The 21,784-nt window shown below is 42.4% G+C and overlaps 1 protein-coding gene across 1 annotated transcript in view; it reads left to right on the forward strand.

The window, feature by feature from the left end:
• Window positions 1-21,784, forward strand: part of lrrc9 (leucine rich repeat containing 9) — a 185,802-nt gene that overhangs the window by 17,265 nt on the left and 146,753 nt on the right. The window contains exons 3-6 of the mRNA XM_041214204.1: window positions 3,147-3,210; window positions 4,681-4,751; window positions 9,973-10,155; window positions 13,580-13,735. Of these exons, the coding sequence (XP_041070138.1) occupies window positions 3,147-3,210; window positions 4,681-4,751; window positions 9,973-10,155; window positions 13,580-13,735 (474 nt within the window). The remainder of the gene's footprint in view (window positions 1-3,146; window positions 3,211-4,680; window positions 4,752-9,972; window positions 10,156-13,579; window positions 13,736-21,784) is intronic.

Here is a 21,784-nt window from a genome sequence, read left to right on the forward strand (position 1 = left end):
GCAAAGAATGGCTAAAAGATTAAAAAAGGAGAAAAAAAAAGCTCAAGTGAGCATTATTCCTATAGAAAGTGAGTCTGGGGAATTAATATTGGAAAATAAGGCGATGACAGATGAATTGAACAGGTATTTTGCATTGATCTTCACTATAGAGGATACAAGTAACATCCCAGAAATAACTGTAAATCAGGAAATGGAAGGGAGGGAGGAACTCTAGAAAATTACAATCACCAGGGAAATGGTATTGAGCAAATTGTTGAGCTGCAGGCTGACAAGTCCCCGGGCCCTGATGGTCTTCATTTTAGGGTCTTACAAAAAGTGGATAGTGAGGTAGTTGATGCACTTAGATAAATTTAAAGTAATTAGGCAGAGTCAACATGGTTTTGTGAGAGGGAAATCATGTTTAACCAATTTATTGGTATCCTTTGAAGAAGTAATATGAGTTGTGGATAAAAGGGTTGTGGATGTACTGTACTTAGATTTCCACAAGGCACTTAATAACGTGCCACATCAAAGGTTATTGTGGAAAATAAAAGCTCATGGTGTTGGTGGTAACATATTGGCATGAATAGAAGATTGGCGAGCTAACAGGAAGCAGAGAGAAGTCATAAATGGGTCATTTTCTGCTTGGCAAAATGTAATGAGTGGTGTGACTCAGGGATTGGTGCTGGGGCCTTAACTGTTCACAATTTATTTAAATGACTTGGTTGATGTGATTGAAGGTATGGTTGCTTAATTTACTGGTGACACAAAGATAGTTAGTAAAGTAAGCTGTGAAGAGGACATTAGAAGGCTACAAAGGGATATAGATAGGTTAAGTGAGTGGGAAAGATCTTGCAAATGAAGTATAATGTAGGAAAATGAAATTGTCCATTTTGGCAAGAAGAATAAAAAGAAGCATATTATCTTTTTTATTCATTCACAGGATGTGGGCTTTGCTGGCTGGGCCAGCATTTATTGCCCATCCCTAGTTGCCCTTGAGAAGGTGGTGGTGAGCTGCCTTCTTGTACCACTGCAGTCCGTTGTGGTGTAGGTACACCCACAATGCTGTTAGGAAGGGAGTTCCAGAATTTTGACCCAGCGACAGTGAAGGAATGGCAATTTATTTGCAAGTCAGGATGGTGAGTGACTTGGAGGGGAACTTCCAGGTGATGATGTTCCCATCTATCTGCTGCTCTTGTCCTTCTAGATGGTAGTAGTCGTGGGTTTGGAAGGTGCTGTCGAAGGAGCTTTGGTGAATTCCTGCAGTGCATCTTTTAGATGGTACACAATGCTGCTACTGTACGTTTGTGGATGTGGTGTCAACCAAGTGGGCTGCTTTGTCCTGGACAGTGTCAAGCTTCTTGAGTGTTGTGGGGGCTGCACTCATCCAGGCAAGTGGGCAGTATTCCATCACACTCCTGACTTGTGCCTTGTAGATGGTAGATAGGCTTTTGGGATTCAGGAGGTGCGTACTCGTTGCAGGATTCCTAGCCTCTGACTTGCTCTTGTAGCCACAGTATTTGTATGGCTAGTCCAGTTCAGTTTCTGGTCAATGGTAACCCCCAGGATTTTGATAGTGGGGAATTCAGCAATGATAATGCCATTGAACATCAAAGGGCGATGGCTGGATTCTCTCTTGTTGGAGATGGTCTCTGGATTACTTGTCCAGTGACAATACCACTGTCATTGGCTCCTTCTTAAAGGTGAGAGGTTGCAGAGCTCTGAGATGCAGAGGGATCTGGGTGTCCTAGAGCATGAATTTCAAAAGGTTAGTATGCAGGTATAGCAAGTAATTGGGAAAGCTAATTGAATGTTATTGTTTATTGCGAGGGGAATTGAATATAAAAGTAGTGAGGTTATGCATCAGTTATATAGGACATTGGTGACACACATGTGGAGTACTATGTACAGCATTGGTCTCCTTATTTGAGGAAGGATGTAAGTGCATTGGAAGTAGTTCAGAGAAGGTTTACTAGACTAGTACTTGGAATGGGTGGGCGGTCTTATGAGAAAAGGCTGGACAGGCTTGGCTTGTATCCATTGGAGTTTAGAAGAGTAAGAGGCAACTTGATTGAAACATACATGATCCTGAGGGGTCTTGACAGGGTGGGTGTGGAAAGGATGTTCCCTCTTGTGGGAGACTCTAGAACTACCAGTCACTTTTAAAATAAGGGATCGCCCATTTAAAACAAAAATGAGAATTTTTTCTCTCGGAGGGTCGTGGGTCTTTGGAACTATCTTCCTCAAAAGGCAGCGGAAGCAGAGTCTTTAAATATTTTTAAGGCAGAGGTAGTTCGATTCTTGATAAGCAAGAGGGTGAACAGTTATTGGGAGTAGGTGGGAATGTGGAGTTGAGGTTACATTCAGATCAGCCATGATCTTATTGAATGGTGGAGCAGGCTCGTGGGCTGAGTGGCTTACTCCTGCTTCTAATTTGTATATTCATGTATTTACATTTTCCCACATTATACTGCATCTGGAATTTTTTTTCCCACTCATTTAACCTATCTATACTCCTTTGCAGACCCCTTATGTCCTCTTTGCAACTTATTTTCCTACTTATCTTTGTGTCATCAGCAAATTTAGCTCCCATACATTCGGTCCCTTTATCCAAATCATTAATGTAGATTATAAATAGTTAAGGCCTTAGCACTGATCCCTGTGGCACTTCACTAGTTACTGCTTACTAATCCAAAAAAGACCCATTTATGCCTACTCTCTGCTTCCTGTTAGCTAACCACTTCTTTATCCATGCTAATATGTTATCCCCTTCACCATGTTCTCTTGTATAGTAACCTTTGATGTGACACTTATCAAATGCCTTTTTGAAATCTAAGTACACCACATCTACAGGTTCCCTTTTATCCACCTTGCATGTAATTTTCTCAAAAAAAAACTAATAAATTAGTTAAACTTGATTTTCCTACCACAAAGGCATGCTGACTCTATCTGATCATATTACGGTTTTCTAACTATCCTGCTATAACCTTCATAGTAATGGATTCTAGCAATTTCCCTAACATAGATGTTAGGCTAATTGGCAATACTTTCAATAATACAATGACAAAATGAATGGAAAGAAAACATGAGAATAAGTAAACTCCATGACAGTAGAAACTGTATAAATGTGAGTTAGACTGCAATTACTTTTTACTTTTTTACTGCAGGGACTAAATACATTGACGCATCTCAAGGAGCTGAATCTTGCTGGTAATTTAATTGATGTGATTAGTAAGTATGCAGGCCAATTTGCAATATGCTTAACTTATCAGTAGGCAAGTAATCTGTTTTAAGTGATTTCATACTTTTTATGATTTTAGAACCACAAAGGAGTACTTGATATTCTTTTAGAAAAGTAAACTAAACTAGATTTAGTGGAATAAAAGTAAACCCTTACTGGGGTTACCTGACATAAACCTTTCATTTATTTACCATGTCTATCTTCTATCTCCTTCCTCTCCTTTAACTCAGATAGTTAAATGTTCTATATGGTCAATGCACTCACTTCATGAACTGATGAGAGTTACAATTCTTTTTGAATGATGCTGGTTGTGTTCCATTAGTACTGTTGAGAACAGATAAAACTCATACAAATGAAAAGTACTAGTCTGATTATTAGCTTCAGCATGTTGTCTTATATTTAGTGATGATACAATGGCTAATTCATTACTGAGCCCAGCCCATTTTAAATGGTAGGAATATGATAAAGTTTTTCTTCCTCTGGTTTTGTTTTCTATGATAATCATGATGTTGATCTTTTTTAACTTAATTAATTCCTGTAATTGTAAATAAACTATTATAACTATGAAAAAAGACCTGGAAATTGGATCTTTTTCCACTGAAATAGAGAAGTAAAATGGGATCTTAATAGGAGTTTTTAAATTGAGAAAGCCTTCGAGAGGGTCAATAGTGAAAGATTGTTTGTTTCCATTAGTTGGCCAGTCTGTAACATGGGGCATAAACTCAGGATTGGTCCTAGGATAATGAAGTGGGCAGTTAGAAGATTTTTCCCAAAGACGTTTATTAGAATGTTGAGTGCCTTACCACAAGTCACTTGAGCCGCTTACTGAAAAAAACATGCATATAAACAAATGTGGAAAAGTTAGGGGAATGGAATCTGAGTAGCTCCAGTTCAAAGAGCTGTGGTGGCTCCTTCTGTGCTAAATTTCTATGACTGCTTGGCTCAGTTGTAACATTGTTATCCATAAGTCAAAAGTTTGGGGATTAGAGCCTCATGACAGGACTTAGAGTTCAAAAACTTGTTGAAACCAGGATTATACCACAGGAATTATATTGTACTTCTGTCAATTATGTTAAAGAGTGATGCTGTCCTGTTAAAGTGGATTTAGAAATCACACACCACTGTTGGAAGATGAGTAAAGAGTTCTTTCTGTGTTTGGACAATATTTTTCTCTCTCAAGCAACATTGCCAAAAGCAAACAAACTGACTATTTGTCTGTTTGCTGTTTGTGGGACCCTGCTGTATATAAAGTAATTAACATGTTTGCCTACATAATAACAACCATTAGCCTTCAATATAATTCATCGCATGTAAAGTACTTTGAGATGTTGCTCAGGTACAAGACCTGCTTTTTGTTACTGTACTGAATCCTTTTTAGATTATTTTATCAAAGACTATTTTATTTTAAACATTTTAATTTTTTTAATATAATCCGTTTGAAACAATGTTTTAAATTTCAGCTGACTCTTTGGACTCCAATGTTCAGCTAGAATGGCTGAACCTCTCAGGAAACAGAATATGCTCTTTTAAGGTATGTATTTTAAAACTCAAGCTCATTTTGCATTGATTACTGTCTCTATCAGAATATTTCTGCTTTTGAAGTTGTTGTTTGAAAGATGGGTTTTGGTAGTACGGTCCCCACCACACAATAGTTTGTGCTAATTTTTCTGCTGTATGTGGTGTACAATAATTCCATTGAACTCCTTAGTGCTAAGAAAAACTGGTTCTTGGGTGTTGCATGTTTTGGGTCCTTGTAATTATCAATTGCCATGCAAATCATACCACTCTGAGCAAAATACAGGACAGAAATAGAAATGATTTAACATGTCCATGATTTAACTTTGTTTTATTGTTCATGCCTTGCTTTGTATGATTTTGAACAGAGTCATTTAGGTTCTGCAAAATTGCAATTTATGCCTATTGTTCATCAAATTATCAAAGTGGTAGAATGTAAAGCATGGCAGTTGAATTTATAACAAAACAAGACAGAGGGTTCACTTCAACTTCCAGTCTCAGTATTAATCAGCTGGAGTAGTGAGAAAACCTTGTTGGTTTGTTAAAGTAGAACCCTTCTGGTTATAGACAGGTGAACCATATGTGATGTAGTACAGTACACTAAGTGGTAAAATGTATTGATTCTCCAACTCTTCTGTATCAGACAATAGTTTATTTGACTGGAAACCAACAGGTCATCTGTATTTGGGAAACAACTGACTGAAATAAAAACAAAAAAACTGCGGATGCTGGAAATCCAAAACAAAAACAGAGTTACCTGGAAAAACTCAGCAGGTCTGGCAGCATCGGCGGAGAAGAAAAGAGTTGACGTTTCGAGTCCTCATGACCCTTCGACAGAACTTGAGCTCGAGTCCAAGAAAGAGTTGAAATATAAGCTGGTTTAAGGTGTGTGTGGGGGGCGGAGAGAGAGAGAGAGAGGTTGTCCCTACAACCACACCCCCACTCCACCTCTCTCTCTCTCGCTCCGCCCCCGCCACACACACCTTAAACCAGCTTATATTTCAACTCTTTCTTGGACTCGAACTCAAGTTCTGTCGAAGGGTCATGAGGACTCGAAACGTCAACTCTTTTCTTCTCCACCGATGCTGCCAGACCTGCTGAGTTTTTCCAGGTAATTTTGTTTTTGTTTAACAACTGACTGAAGCTGTCCTATGTCTTCATTAGCTGTTCGCACCATTAACTGCTATGCAGGCAGTCAATCAGTTGTTCCTGGGGCATTAAAAACAGTCAAAAGGGGTGGACAGAGCTTTCGATAGACAAGCTTTGTCAAATAGATAAACTTTTGATTAAATGTTTTGCATTACAGTGTTACTACAATACTGAGGGACTCAGCTCCTCAAGTGAATACTTAAGGGTGCTTAATCACACTTTAGTGATGTGCAAAAAGCTTATTGAATTCTCTGAAATTGCTGGTGGCTTAATATGCCATAGAAACCCTTCGGCTTCAGTGATGTCAGTTGTTCTTACACTTATATCCTGTTATAAAAGCAGAAAATGGTGGAAAAATTCAAGTCCGGAAACAGAGATAGTGTTTTGCGCCCTACATGACTCTTCAGAGAGCCACAGATACTGCCAGACCTGTTGGTTTTTCCAGCACTTTGTTTTTATTTGAGATTTCCAGTTTCTGTGGTATTTTGCTTTTATTATAGTCTGTTTCTGTGTTGTAAGTAATTTTTAATTTCATAAGCTGCTTTACTTCACAACAAAGTGAACATACAAAGCAACATCTCTGATCAGGTTCAGTCTTTAAAAATAAGAGCCAAATGTAAGATTTTAAAATGGGGACTAAATTAAGCTTGTGTTCCCTGGTCTAATTAATCCTCGCCATATAAACCTTCAACTTAACATGCCACTGTTTTGCAACGCCCCACGAGATTGAGTAGTAATATACTACATTTGCTGTGTATGCTGAGCAGTCATCACTTGTGATTTTGTTATACACAGTCATAGCTACAGCTGCATATTTCTATCACTTCTGCAAAATCACCTGTGTATCTTCTTGACCAATCAGATTGAAGAATTGTTAATGAGCAGTGCAATGTCTAAACCAGTATGTGTAAATTAGATCATTGAATTCATTGTTAAATTATGTACAGAAAGTGGAATTAAGCAAGGGAAAGAAAGATTGAATAGAGAGAGATTAAAAAGATGGAAAGAAAAAGTAAAAAATACAAAATGTTCCTTTTTTTTTAGAAACTCCAATAATAATTAAAATCTGGGGGAATGAAACTGCACACTAGTTTAAAAAAAATAAAATTCAGTGCCCGAGAGGTTGTTTGGCAGTAATTAAGACTTAGCACTCAGTTAAAACAATACTTATACTGAAATGAACAAGTCCCAATGTTTGCTGACAAGCTTAGTTCGTGTTTGAGAAGTTAAGTACAGCAACTTCATGCCAATTAATGTATTTGGAGAGGCATATGGCAAAATGTAATTTGCAGGAAGCTTTGGAGGAGGTTGCATCTCTGATAGTAACTTCCCAATTTCCACATTTAGTTATGTGCAGGAGCTGGAAGTTCCTGTCTGATTTCCATGCAAATAATGGTGAATTCTGTTAGCCTCACTATTATTCTACAGCAAAATTCAGCCCAATGGTTACATTGGTTTAGGCCGGATTTTTCCATACTGTAGCTTCTATGTTAGTCTTACTAATTTTCTTTTGTAAAGAGAAAGGAAAGTGTTTTCATCCATCCAAACTTGAAAGCATTCCCTTGTCCTTGTCTTTAATGCAGCTCATTATAGTTCAAACAAGATAAGTCAAACAGTATAAATTTCCTAAGAAATAATTCCTGTTTTTGTGTATCAGTGAAGAACATGTGTACCAGAATTTAATTAACTTAGATACTGTTTACATGAGTTCATTCTTTAAACTACAAAAGGTGAAAAGAGATGGCACAATCTCCCGAGTTTTCCTTATAAAAAGAGCCTGCATTTATATGGCCCCTTTCATGACATCTCCTCAGGACATCCCAAAGCGCTGGGCAGTCAGGAATGAAATGTTGGCTAGAACATCAGGAGAACCCTCCTGTTCCCCATTGAATAGTTTCATAGCATCTATTGCTGAAACATTATATGGGATCTTAATTCAATGTCTCAATCGAAGATGGAACTGGAAGAATCAGCCTAGATAATGTGCTCAGGACTCTGGAATTGGTCTTTGAAATCATAAGATGAGAGTGAGAGTGCAATTACTGGGCTAAGGCTGATTAAAGGTCATGAATAATAATAATTGAAACTACAAGCAAACTTGTCTACATAGAGAGAGAAAATCAGTGAGCATTCCATTCTGTTGCAGTGAACAGCCCTAATTGCTTTCTGTTGCTTTCATAAATCTCTTGAAAGCCACTTAACTGCTTGGCACAGGTAGAGGCTTGGATTTAAACTGTATGTCTGCCCTTCCAGTCAGGGAAATAAGGTGGGAAGGTGGAAGAAAACATGAGATGAACTAAAGAAGAGCAAAAAAACAAAAGTATGGAAAGTAAATGAAACACTGCAAATTATGGAATTGCTCACATAACCTACACTGCCCCATTCTTAATAAGGATTAATTTTAGAGCATTGTCATTGACAATTAAATGAAGGTGATTCTATGCTCCAGCCCTTCTGATTAGTATTTGTCTCCAGCAAAGAGATTACATCACACCATATTTTTAAATGTAAGGCTTTTATAGATTCTTAAACCCATTATATTTTTGCTACCTTGCCTCTGTGGTATTTTGAGGCTCATGTACTCTCAAGTTTAATTCATTCTAGTTATACATTTCAGCATTGGGATATTTCGTAGCCGAGTTGCTTCTTGGCATCAACAGTTATGTCTGTAAACAGTGACAAGTCTAATCTTATTTATAAAACATCTAAGTAATGTTATGCTTCTGAAAAATTACCATTTGCCACAAATCTCAAAGTACTCTAGCTCAATTTCTTTAACTCAGTCGAATATAATGGCAACATGATGCCAAGAAATAAAAGATTATAGTATGTTCAAATGAGATTAGTTGGACTTTACTGGAAAACTTCCTGATGGTATTATTGAACAGTGGACCCATCTGAAAATTATGTTTTTGTTAGCTTTGAATTCTGGCATCATAGGTTTAAACATACTTCTATAGAAAGCGCTCCTATATTTCTTTAAAACGTCTTGGATATTAAATATTTTATTTAAATAAACAGTAAAAACGGCTCAGTTGGTAGAAATTTAGTCTTTGTGCCAATCGTGTACTGGAGAAGCTATGCTCTAGGAATTGAGGCCCATAATCACGGCTGATGCTATTTTGTAATACTGAAGGAATGCTAAAACATTTGAGATGTTGTCCTTTGGACAAGATGTTGAATGGAACTCCCATCCGCCTGTTACTATAATTCAGTTGATGTTATCCCATGCAAACAGGTGTAGGAAGTTCTCCCAGTACCCTAGAAAGCATTGCTTCCTCAACCAGTACCATCAAACTGATTAACTGATCACATTGCTTACCTCATTGCTGCTAATGGGATTTTGCCTATAACAACACTCAATAAATTCTGAAGTAATTCATTGTGTATAAATTACTTTGAGACTTTTTTTAACAAACATGATGAAGTGCTCAATATATGTAAGCCATTCTTTCATTTTGTTTGATTCGTCACATCTATTGAGCATGTAATAGTAAGTAGATCCCATGTTTAATCCTCTGCCCATGCTGAATCACTTCATCAGTATCTGGCCACTACAATTAGGTAAAGTACAATTAATTCACGCTTGGCCTAAATAGCCAAGTGGTTATGGTACTGGGTTTGTAACCCCAAAATCAAGAGTTCAAGTCTCACAATGGCAAACTATGAAACAATGTAACTTCATCTGAAACAGATGGAAATGGGTTTGTACTCGAAAGAGTTACAATTACTTCACCACTGGGCAGAAAACTGGTGATAGTGAATCAGCTGTCTGTTTTACATCCTGCCTGATTTTGGTTTCTATTGCCTTTAAAAGTGCTGTCACAAATCAGTTATCGCTAATGTCCAGCGGTAGAAATGAAAATTCATCCTAGAAAGTGGCTACATTTAATTTATTTTGCAGGATAACCTTTGTGACTTTTAAAGTTTGTATTTGCCGTAAAATTGTTCATTCATAATTAACTACCCAAGTACTTCATACACTGCTGACACTGCATATAAACTAACTGACTGACCCTTTTAAAGGCAAGAAAGTGTTTCATTAAACCTCTGATGAATTTAATGTTCCTCCTAATGTTTTTCTCCAGGACCTCTCAAATTTAGCAAGACTACCTGAGCTTCAAATATTAAGTCTAAAGGATCCTCAGTATACGCCAAATCCTGTCTCTCTTCTCTGTAACTATATGACACATGTAGTGTACCACATTCCAAAGCTTCTGAGACTAGACACTTATGATGTGTCCAGTAAACTGGCCAAGGACTTTGCTGAGGTAATGAAGTATTTAATGATCTGGTTTTATTGGAGTATTTCTCCTTTCTTTAAAAGATGAAGATAATTTCAAAATAGATGTCTGTATCTCCAGATGCGTTTAAGATATTGGTATCATAATAATCGTGGTCTCCCTACCCCCATATACTTATGGCCTTATTATTGAAACATATCTTATATCTTCACCTGTTCATTCTATTCCCAATGAACCACAATAAAGTCTCTTTGCTGTTTAACTTTTCCACTTTACATTATTGTACTTTCAAAATGGAGTAGTCATGAGACTGAGTTCAGTCTACACCTATAAATTGTACATGACTTTTATACTATGCAGGAAATTGAGGCTCAGAAATATTACTGTTGCCTTTTGTTTGTGTCCAAAGAAAAAGTACCATTTTGCTGATAATGGAAACGGTCTCATAAATTGCTAAAATAATTTTATATTTAGCTCTTTAAATCTACTTTTCTGAAGTGCTGAGTGCCTCGCAACTGACATCCAGCTACAATGTTGCTGAGTGCACTGAGTGAAAGAACATGTCAGTAGTGGCTAAGATAGTACTCCTGAATCATTTAACTATAATAGTAAAACACCTGCATAATTCAAGCAGGAGATTTGTTTGCTTACCTTCTGGCCTGCTGGAGCAGTGTGTCCTGCACAAAAGGGGTAGAAACTCAACACTGAGTTTTTGCTTCTAGTTTTTCCTTTCCCTAATACCCAAGGAACTTGCACACATCAGTGACAAGAAAACCAGCCTTTGGCTAAAAATGTTTAATGAAGAACACCACGTGAGGAACAAATTGAGGAGTCCCAGGTATATTAAGGTATATTTAGAGCACAGCAAAGCAGCAGATATACACAGTCATTGTGAAGCCAGGCCCCACTGCACTAATATCTCTCTCTTGCAATTGAGTCTTAAATTGTATATTACCAGAAAGTGTCATGGGGCAGGATTTTACCACAGGTGCAGGACCAAAAAGGGTCCCGAGCCCACACTTTCTGGCAGCGGGACTGGCTCAGCAATTTTACCAAGGTGGCCTCCTAATTATTCACCTCTGGGGCCACTGTCCAATTATGGACAGTAGGCCAGATGTAGATGCTGCTGGCCTAATCAGTGGGCTGATAGCTCTGAAACCTTGGCATCCTTATTGGCAGAGATGGGTGGTGGTGAAGCAGGTTGAGAATCAAGAGGGCATCTCGATATCGAGGCTGTTGGAGAGGCGTTTAAAAAAAGATGGCCAACTGGGGCTGTAGGGGTTGCCTTTCCGCTTCCTCTTTGTGCAATGGAACCTTCATCTCCAATAGCCAACCCGGGCCTGCTGCAGGGAGGCCGCCTCCATGAAGCAAATGGCCTTCCAACCTTGTGGGGGCCACTCTGTTGCCAGCAAAATTATTTAAATTGGATTGTGAGGGAGCAGTCCTAACGTGGCTTCCTGCTATTTCTCTGGCATCCCATCCCCACCCCACCCTGCCACCCAGGGGCTTGGACAATCCTACTCATAGGGTCATTACAACACAGATCATATGGCACATTGAGTCCATTCTGGCACTCAGCAGAACAGTTCAGTCAACGTCATTAGCCACAATATCCATGTAGCCCCATTTTCCTCAAGTGCTTGTTCAATTTCCTTCTGAAATTGTTGAATGTCTCCACTTCCACTGACCTCATAGGAGTGAGTTCTGGTCACTTCCATTCACTGCATTTTTTTTATTACAAAGCTCTTTCTCACATCCTCCTGTATTTCTTGCCCAAAACCTTAAATCTGTGTCCCCCAGTTCTTGTACCATCAGCCTTTGGGATAGCTTTTCTTTGTCTACCTTATTTACACCTGTCATAATCTGTACTACTCTATCAAGTCTCCCTGAACCTTCTTTGCTCCAAGGAGAACAACTCAGCCTCTCAAACTTAAACTTGTAATTAAAATCCCTCATCCCAGAACTGTTCTGGTAAATTTCCACTGCACCCTTTCACAGATTCTTGCACCCTTTATAAAGTGTGATGATCAGATCTGGACGCAATACTCTAGTTGTGGCCTAACCAGAGCTTTATATAGGTTCAGCTTGACTTCCCTGCTTTTATACTCAATGTCCCTTTTTATGAAGTCCAAGATCCCAAATGCTTTGCTAATTACTTTGTCAAATGTCCTGTCATTTTCAGAGATCCATGTACCTGAACCCCAGACAGATCCCTCTGCCCTGTTACACTCTTTAGCACAATGCCATAAAGTCTGTATTGCCTCCAATCCACCTGCCAAAATGTATGACCTAACACTTCTCTGTATTACATTGCATCTGCCATTTGTCTGTCCATTCTGCATGATATGTATGTCCTGACCATTCGAACTGTGTCAGCTACATCTCCCAAGAGACCAACATGTAGTTACGTGGAATGTCCTGACACCCCTTCTTGAACAAGGGTGTCACATTTGTCACTCCTCTGGCATCCTGTATCTAAGGATAATTGGAAGATTACTGCAAGTCCTTCTGCAATCACCAGTTCCCAGGTGACTTACCCATTCTAAGCATAGCTAGTCATCCTGCCTATCACTTTTCACCCCACCCATTACGTCTACCATCTCTGCTTCTACTGGTACTTTGTCAGCTTCCTCTTCCATAGTAAGCAACGTACAAAGTGCTTATTATGTATTCTTGCCTTGTCCTGTGCCTCTAAGTATATATCACCCTCTTTGCTCCTCAGACCCATCTCTGAGTACCCACTTACTGTTTACATGTTGGTAGAAGATTTTAGGGTTCCCTTTTATGTTAACTGCTATTCTTTTCTCATATCCTCTTTGTCAGTCTTTTACTTCCCTTCACTTCCTCTCTCAGCTTATTATATTTGCCCTGGCTCTTGCTTGAAGAATTTACCTGACATTCTTCGTACATCCTCTTTTTGTTTTTGTTTCATTATATTCTCTGTCTCCCTTGACATCCGTGGAGCCCTGATTTTGGTTGCCTTTCCTTTCCCTTGTTGAAATATATCTAGCATATACCTGAAACATTTCTTCTTTAAAGTTCACTGAATGCTCCATTACAAGAATAGCATCGGAAGGACCACTAGTTTAGTATCGCTCCTATATGACACAAAATTCTTAAAGGACAAATGTCCCATTATTTTTTTTTATTTGAATATATGTTTGGATCTGACAAATATTATTGTAAATTATATCAAAGCAAATGTAACACTAATGATAAATAATCTGATAGCATTTCAGGGAAAAACATCAACTTAAAATATACAATTACAAAAAACAATTATATTTGTCCAGTGTTTCTACAAATTGTTTTATATTTTGCAAAGAGAATGATGATAAGGAGTGTAAAAAAAAAAGTTATGATTTTTAAATCTGTCTATTAAAACAAATCTTTTTTGTGTCAAAGTGAACATGCAGAATGATTCAGTGCATTTATTTTTCCTTTGCTGTAGTCAACTGTGATGAAAAAGATAATGTATTACAGCATGCGTGTAAAGAACACCCGTCGACAACTAGCTGAAATTGTAGAAAGGCTGCAGAAGCAACTGAGTTCGTTGCAGGAGGTACCTAAGGAGCGAATAAAAACCATCAGCTTCTGCATTAAAACCGTAAGTACAAAACCCATGGTGGTATAAAAATAGGAAGTGCATGGGAAAACTCAGCAGTTTTGGCACAGCACCTGCAGAGAGAGAAACAGAGTTTACGTTTCAAGTCCAATATGAATCTTCTATGGAACTGAAGATGGCTGATCTTTCTACGGGGCAGAATTTTGCCCTTGATGGGTTGGTGGGCCCGACCAACTCGGCAATGGGTGAGCATCTGATTGTCGCCGCCGAAATGGGCCACGCCGCTATTATGCACGGGTGGGCCAATTAAGGCCCGCCCAGCAGGTTAGCGACCCCTTTGGAGAATGGGAAAATAGTCGCGGAGGTGGACATGCTCAGACCGCCGGTTCCAATGGGGAACCGGCAGTCTATATCAAGAGTGGCCAGGCAGCCTCTTAGAGGCAGTGCACCATGGCCACTCAAAGGGAGAGAGAGGCAGCTGTCACAGGACAGGAGCAAGAGGAAGGGGGCAGGCTGCAGGAGAGGCCAGTGTGACCCTCGCTTCTCAGATGCCTGCCTTGCTGTCCTCCTCCAGGAGGTGTCCAGCCGTCGGGATATATTGTATCCGGAGGATGGGAGGAGGAGGGCCCCCCATGTCACCAGGCAGGCGTGGGAGGAGGTGGGTGACGGTGTAAGCGCCCATGATGATCTGCAGCGCACAGGCACGCAGTGCCGCAAGAGATTCAATGATTTGCTGCGGTCTGGGAGGGTGAGTACCATATCAGCCTTGGTCATTTGACCCAGCCTTTGAAACCCCCCACCCACGTCTTGCTGTCATTACTGCATTGGGCATTTGGCGCACGCTGGTTGGGCAAACGGGTACTGACCATGCTTACATCAACCTTAGTGGTTGAGGAGAAGATGGGTTCTCCCTGCAGCATATGTTGGTGTTTGTCGCATTTGAGTAGTCTGGGGGCAACCTGCAGGGGAGGCCGTTAGACACATACTCAGAACTCCAACACATGTCATATTGATGGTGATGAGATGGTGGAAGGGGAGCCTCAAGGTGTCGTGGCCAAGAGCCACCTGCTAGCCTCGGTGCCGCACCTAGTTGCGCCTCTTTGCCATGGCCGCTAAAAACCGTGTGCTGTTCAAAGTGATGGACGCCGAATTTGTCCAAGGTGGCCGTTGGAGGGGTTTGGGTCCAGCCATACTATCTTCTGGGGACTGATCACCAGTAGTGTGGACATGAGCCGCTGGAGGCCTCAGATGGGGCACTGTGGTTGGGCTGCGGTGTGCGTGTGCAGAGTACATGAGTGCACAGCCCCAATAAATCCTCTTCTCGGTTCTGCAGGCAAAAACTGAGCACAATCAAAGGGAGCACCAGGGGACTGGTGGTGGGCACGCCCTGCTCCAGTGCCTCACCACCTTTGAGGAGCAGGACATGGAGCTGGGGAGGAAGGAGGCGACCGGGGCGGCAGGTGGCGGTGAGGCTGGGGTCCAGCGGCCATGTATTTGAGGTCCACAGTCCCATCCACTTTGTCTGCCCACCATCCAAACCACTGATGGTTGCTGCAACACTGCTCATTCACAGATTGAGACGTGCAGACAATGGTCCCTCAGCCCCTTGAGGATGCATGTCTCCAGCACCTTCCAAAGTTGCCTTTTCCCATTTGTGACCACTATCCCCGTGGCCTAACATGCCATGGCATCGCTGCTGCACAGCCAAAGACGTTTTGCATCTTAGAGGGGTTGATACCTCCACCACCTTTTCAGCCGGTGAGCCCCACATTACTCTGTCCAAAAGGTCCTCAGCACCTCAGCAGTCAACTGCATGGCACTCAACTTAAATAAATGCTACCATGTTATTCATCCGTGCGCCAAGGGGAAATGTTGCCTTCTGCCCACCTGTTCTATGCCCCTCATAACGTCAATAATGTGATCTGTCAATCTCCTGTGATCCACAGCAAATGTCGCAAGTGTTTGCGATGTTTCCTCAGCACCGCAACTATCCAGGCCAGCATGCATCCAGGTCAGGTACCTCTGCACTCTCCCCACTCGAATGGTACAAAACATGCCATGTGGCATTCCTGAGGCCATCTGACCAGCCTGTCTGTATGCGCATCTAATGTTAGGGCCTTCTCTTGACTCTTTTCCATCCCACCAATTTTCGTCTCCTTAGGGTCTTGAAGGGTGAGCGACTTATGAGGCTGGGGGGAGGAAAGGGATGGAAGGTTTAACTGACTGTATGCTAAATTATGCACTGTCCTTCTTGTTAATTTCAGCATCACCACAGCATGGCTGCCCCTCTCCACACCTGAGGGCCAAGATGTGCAACTTGCGGCACATAATTTCAGCCAGCCAGGCACCAGCAGCGCAGACACAAACACTTCGGTGGGGAATTTAACATCGGCTAGTGTCCTGGGTCACAGTGGAGAGGGCACTTCACAATTGCTGGAGGAGATGGCAGGGACAGAGAGTGCCGATGGCGCCAGCAGTGGAAGGGCTGCAGGGGTCCAGGCACATGCTGAGTCCGGCACTGATGATGTGCCTCTGGAGTTTTCACCAATGCAGCAGCTGCAGGACAAGCGGCAGGAATCGCACTTGCATCTGGCAGGGTTGTATGAGGGCGTGCTTCAGTTGGTCTCTGCGATGGAGGAGTCCAGGCAGAGTGCAAGCGAAGGCATGAACCACAGGACAGAGCTTCACACTTCCTCCACTGAGAGATTGGCGACTCTCATGGAGAGGGGCTTCGATCGGATGGAGACTCTTCTGATTGGGTTACGCTCTGACCTGCAAGCCCTCACAGCGGTAATGGCCACGGGTGGTCATTCCCAATGTGGGAGATGTTCTGGGCACCAAGCGTCAGCGCTCGGTGCCCATGCATCTGTGGTGAGCAGGGAGGACCAATGTGACCTCATGTCGACACAGCAGCTGCCTGTCATCGTTGCAAGCTCCTCTCAGGGCACTCCGGATGAGGGCAGCAGCTCCTCCGCCCCTCTGCCAGTCAACGTTGCATCCGTTGAGGCTGTGACAACTGGGGAGGTGCCAGTTCTGGAACTGGCCGTTTCCTCCCAGGCTCCATCACAGGCTCCACGGACCAGAGGACGCCCGCCAAGGTCTTCGATGCCAACAGGACAGCAGATTCAGCAGGCTGTCTCACAAGCCACTCCAAGCGATGGGGCGGCACCTAGACATAGCACCCGCAAATGAAAGCATAAGGTACCTTAGGCACTCCACGGGTATGTCACTGGTGATTTTGTGTTGGTCTTAGATTAGGGAACAAAGACTTATTTTTGTCATAGAGACGTTTCTGTTTTATGTTGGACAGAATAAAGTCCACTTTTCTGACCATAGCTGAGGGTGTTTCCTTTGTGCTGCATTTGTACTTTTTACAGATATCTCATGAGTGTTTGAGTGGACATTAATGTTTCTGTACCAAGTCCTTAGTTACAGCTGATGAGGTGAAAGACGTAGCACCTAAGTGCCACATGTGGAAACACCAGGCAATGCTGGTCCTGCTGATCGATGTGTGTGGAGCTAGCTGAAGGTTCGTTGGATTAAATTGTCCCAGGTGTTCCTGCCTCCTTGGTGTAGTAGCGGGTCGGCGTGCTGCCCCTCATCATCGCCCTGTGCTTCCTCATCCTCTGAGCCACTGCTGGATTCATCATGTGCAGCCTCATCCAGTGCGTCAAGGTCTTCATCGTCAACTGCATCCCCCCTTTCCAGCGCAAGATTGTGCAGAGCGCAGCATGTTATTGCTATCAGAGAGATGTGATCTGGGGGGTACTGGAGTGCGCCCCCTGAGCAGTCCAGGCAATGGAAGCGCATCTTGAGAAGACCGATGGCTCTCTCCACCACAGTCCTTGTGGTGCCCTGGCTCCGATTGTAATGCTCCTCAGCTTCTGTTCTTGGACGGCAGAGTGGCGTCATGAGCCACCTTCGGAGGGGATAGCCCTTGTCACCCAGCAGCCAACCATCCAGCTGAGCCGGACCACTGAAGAGCCCTGGCACCTCGGAGTGTCTGAGGATGTCGGTGTCTTGGGAGCTACCTGGGTACCTTGCACAAACTTGTAAAATCTGCATTGTGTGATCACATGCTATCTGCACGCACATGGAGTGAAATGCCTTTCTGTTGACGAAGGCACCGGGCTCACCTGCTGGCACCTTGATGGCCACATGTGTGCAGTCTATAGCACCTTGAACGCGGGGGAAGCCAGCAATGGCTGCGAAGCATCTGGTTCCCAGTGCCTGACTTGCCTGGTCACAGCGGAAGTGGATGAAGGTCAATGCCCGTCTGAACTGAGCGTCTATAACCTGCTTGACACAATTGTGGACAGCTGATTGGGAGACACCGCAAAGATCACCCACCGAGCCCTGGAAGGAGCCAAAGGCATAGAAGTGGAGGGCAACTGTGAGCTTCAGTTGGCATGTGGTGTCCACCCACACAGGGGCGATCTCAGGGCAGATCTCATCTGACAGATATAATTAACTGTTTCCCTTGACAGAAGGACCCTCCTTCGGCACTGCAGCTCAGTCATTTTAAGATAGCTGCTTCGCCGCCTGTATATCCTGGCAGCAGGATAGTGGCATCTTCTGCAGCCCCTTCCACCTGGGACAACCTCTTGCCCCTGCGCCCCTTGTGCCTGCGCCTGGCTTCCCAAAGGTGATTCCCCTCTAGGCTGATTGTCCACTCCTGGCCTCCTCCTGATTCTATCCCTCCCTTCCTTCCTCCTCGGAGGAGCCGCCTCCAGTGGAGATGTCAGAACCCATACCCAGGCTAAATTGAGGCCTCCGGAAAGCTGCAGGCCCGATAAAGATAACTGTCTGCAGACTGGTTTCAAAGTACACAAAAAGCTCTTGGAAATCGATGTGTCCTGCAATCACAAAAGCAAGTTTAAAATAACTTCTGCATTAAATACTTCACGGAAAACATGAACAGCCCCTCTGAGTCCACATATCCCGCCAGTGCATGAGTTTTAATTAAAAAATCTACCCGTCTGCCCATTGGGTCCCTGCGCCAAGCTGATGTTCGCACAGGCCCCTCAAAATCCCTGACAATTGGCAAGTTAAGGGCCTTAAAGAGGCCTTTAATTAATGGGCGTGCATCCTGTTGCTGTGCGTGCCCGCCGACTGAAATATTGCGATACTACGCGTTGACGTTGGGACGCACGTGCGACATTTTAAGCACTGACATGCGGGCTCCGCCACCCACACGTCAGCCAGAAAATTCTGCCCATGTTTTTTCTATACTCAGACTCTGTGTTACTAATGATTAAAATTCTTTAGTCATTTTCAACTTTTTTCTGGGGTCCTGGAGAAATAACCAAGAACTTGCCACCTCTTTAACATCTTTGCAAAACTTTGCAATGATAAAAGCCAGGCTCTCTGGTTTAACAATCCCCCCGGAGACAGCTTTTAAAAGGAGATGAATTTTCCAGTGACTGCTAGAGAGGACCGAAGGACAAGATTTCACTTTTTAAGACGTTTATTGTAACAAACTAAAATTCAACATAGATCCAACGTTAATTTACAGGCAACTAATACAACCAGTTAAAGAAAAGGTATTTTTCCTTTAACTAACTAGTGCAATTTAAATATGCCTTGCAAAATCCTTTTCTGTGCCACGCTTCTGGCAAATAGGTAGTATTGAAGGAAGAATGCCAAAGTCACTTCCAGCCCTGCAGCAGAGGTTTATTTCTCCCTGCAAGGCCAGGTAAAAACTTCAGTATCTCTTGAAGATTGTTCCACTCTGCCCAAGTTTTGGTTCTGGTATAGGGCAGAGTTGACAGTGTTAGGAAATAGAGTTAGCTTAAGTAAGTTATACTTGTATCTGTGGGTGTTAGGAATGAGTTTTAGCTTTAAAGTTTAAGTTTGATTTGTATGTCTGTATCTGTGTGTTAAGAAAGGTCAAATGGAGTTTTAGTTTCCCTTTAAAAGGCTGCTTGCATTTCTAATGAGATGTTTATGACCCATATAAGTGAAAATAAACACACAGGAGTAGGAAGAACAGTGCTGTTGCCCAGCAACAGTGGGCCAGATAGGCAGGTTCCTCCCATAGACACACACACAAGAAAGACAGCAGTTTCGTCTTGGAAGCTGTTTGAGTTCAGTTGGTTTGAAGGCAGCTGTGAAGCAGAAGCACCCTAAAAGGGGACAGATAGCAAGTCTCAAGCTAAGAAAAACCCCAAAGCCCAGGGGAGTGGAAGAAGAGAAAGTCCAAGGAAGACCTTCTAGTTAAAGAAAGGACAGGAACCTGGCAAAAGGCCCTATTCACTGAAGTTAAGAGTAAGGGGCAGTGAGAAAAGTTCCAAACATCAGATTTAAAGTGAAAACAGCTTGCAAGAAGCAAGATGGTTCAAAGAGACAACTGAAGGTCTGTAATTCTTTGCTATGGGCACGTGAACCAGTGGCGTACTGTTAAGGCTGAGTTGGTGAGAGAGAGTGTATGGAAGACAGCTTGAATGCATGTGGTGACCCAGGGAAGAGGAACATCAGAAGGAGAGTTTGAAACCCTGGAGGTGAATCCTTGTGGAAGGTGTCTGAGCGAAAACGTCAGTTTGGGAGAAGATTCCAATGTGAGGTCCTGGAGAGTGGAGACTGGAATCCCTTGTGTGAAGGATGGAATTCCGTGAAACTGGTTGGCTCACGGTGTGACAAGTATCTGGGGGAGTTGAGGAGAGATCCATAGAATCTGTTTGAGGTGGCAGTTGTCACATGGTTTCAAAGCGTGTTTCTGACCGTGTATTTACTGTGAACGTTAGAGTATAAGATAGCTTTTGTAACTTGTGTTATCCTTACAAATCTGTATATATCTGTAAAGGTATAGTTGTGGGTGAAGGGGTATTGCAATATAGTTCATCTTTTTTTGTTGAATAAATGTTTTATTCTTTTGTTAAAAGTTCATCAGCTGACTCCTATACCTCTATTCAGTAGCTACTCTTCACGAGTATCTACACAAACAAAAATAAAAGTTAGGATCCATCAAACTGGGTTCCACTTTGGGATCAGGCTTGTCCATGGGTAGCCTCAGCTGTGGATCGTAACACATGCTATGCCTGCAAAGTGATGTGGTCAATAGCACCCTAAACTACAGGGATGCCTGAAATCCTAGTGAAACCATGTGCTTGCTCCACCTGTTTCTCTATGGATAGGGAGAATAAAATTTACTTTGCTGGGATTGACTCCCTTACACAACATTGAATGGCAAAATTTAAGATGCAACATCTTCAGCTCCAGCCTAAAAATCAGACACATAAAAGTTGATTGCCATGGTGACTTCAGTCACTGGCAACACAGTCCTTGCCCTGCCTTGAGGTTGCAGTTATGGCCTCCAGATGTTGGTGGATGTCACTGAGGATGTCCTTACTGAGCACAAATGTCTCATGTGTTTTTCTTTGTTGAAATCTATGTCAGAGAATTGCTCCCTGAACACCCCAAGTGGATATGGTCTCCTGCTGAGAATGCTTTTCCTCTCCCCACTTATTCCAACGGCCCTGTTCTCTGCTCTGTGTGTACTCTGCTCGTTCTCCACTTCATGCTGTATTCCAAGGGGAATGCCTACTTGTGTATCCATGCCTAGGAGCAACTGAATTGTGCAGAAGCCTAAAGTGAGCAAAAAACTTTTTCAGCACCTGTCACATCACTCCCTGTAGACTTTTGTAACTTTAAACAAATATGTAAAGCACAAATATGTAGAATCATAGCAACAGCTAGAAGAAATGAACTAGAAATTAACTTTTAAGTGGTTAACAATCCTGTTAAATGATGCTGGTGGCAGGAGGGGTTATTTCTGCTTGCTGAACGTTTATTTGGCTATGTAAAATTTAGAGAGAGTTGAAGCGTTGGGCTCCAAAATAGCACCATTGACACCAAGTCCGTATCGCATGCTGAGTGAAAGCATTATCTGCCTGCTCTGTATACTTCCAGTAGTCATTCACTGTACATGTTAAATCCCTCACCGTATGGCATCCAGAGCAAGTCACCTCAAAAGTGTGCATGCATGCCATGAATACCATTTTGGGGCTCTAAGGTCTCTTGGGGCACCGAAAAATGGGAAAAAAACAGTACCAATTTCTCACCTTTTGTATATTTCAAGTGTGTTGGCTGTTT

Source organism: Carcharodon carcharias, chromosome 20 (assembly GCF_017639515.1).
Source record: "Carcharodon carcharias isolate sCarCar2 chromosome 20, sCarCar2.pri, whole genome shotgun sequence".
NCBI classification, from domain to species: Eukaryota; Metazoa; Chordata; class Chondrichthyes; order Lamniformes; family Lamnidae; genus Carcharodon; species Carcharodon carcharias.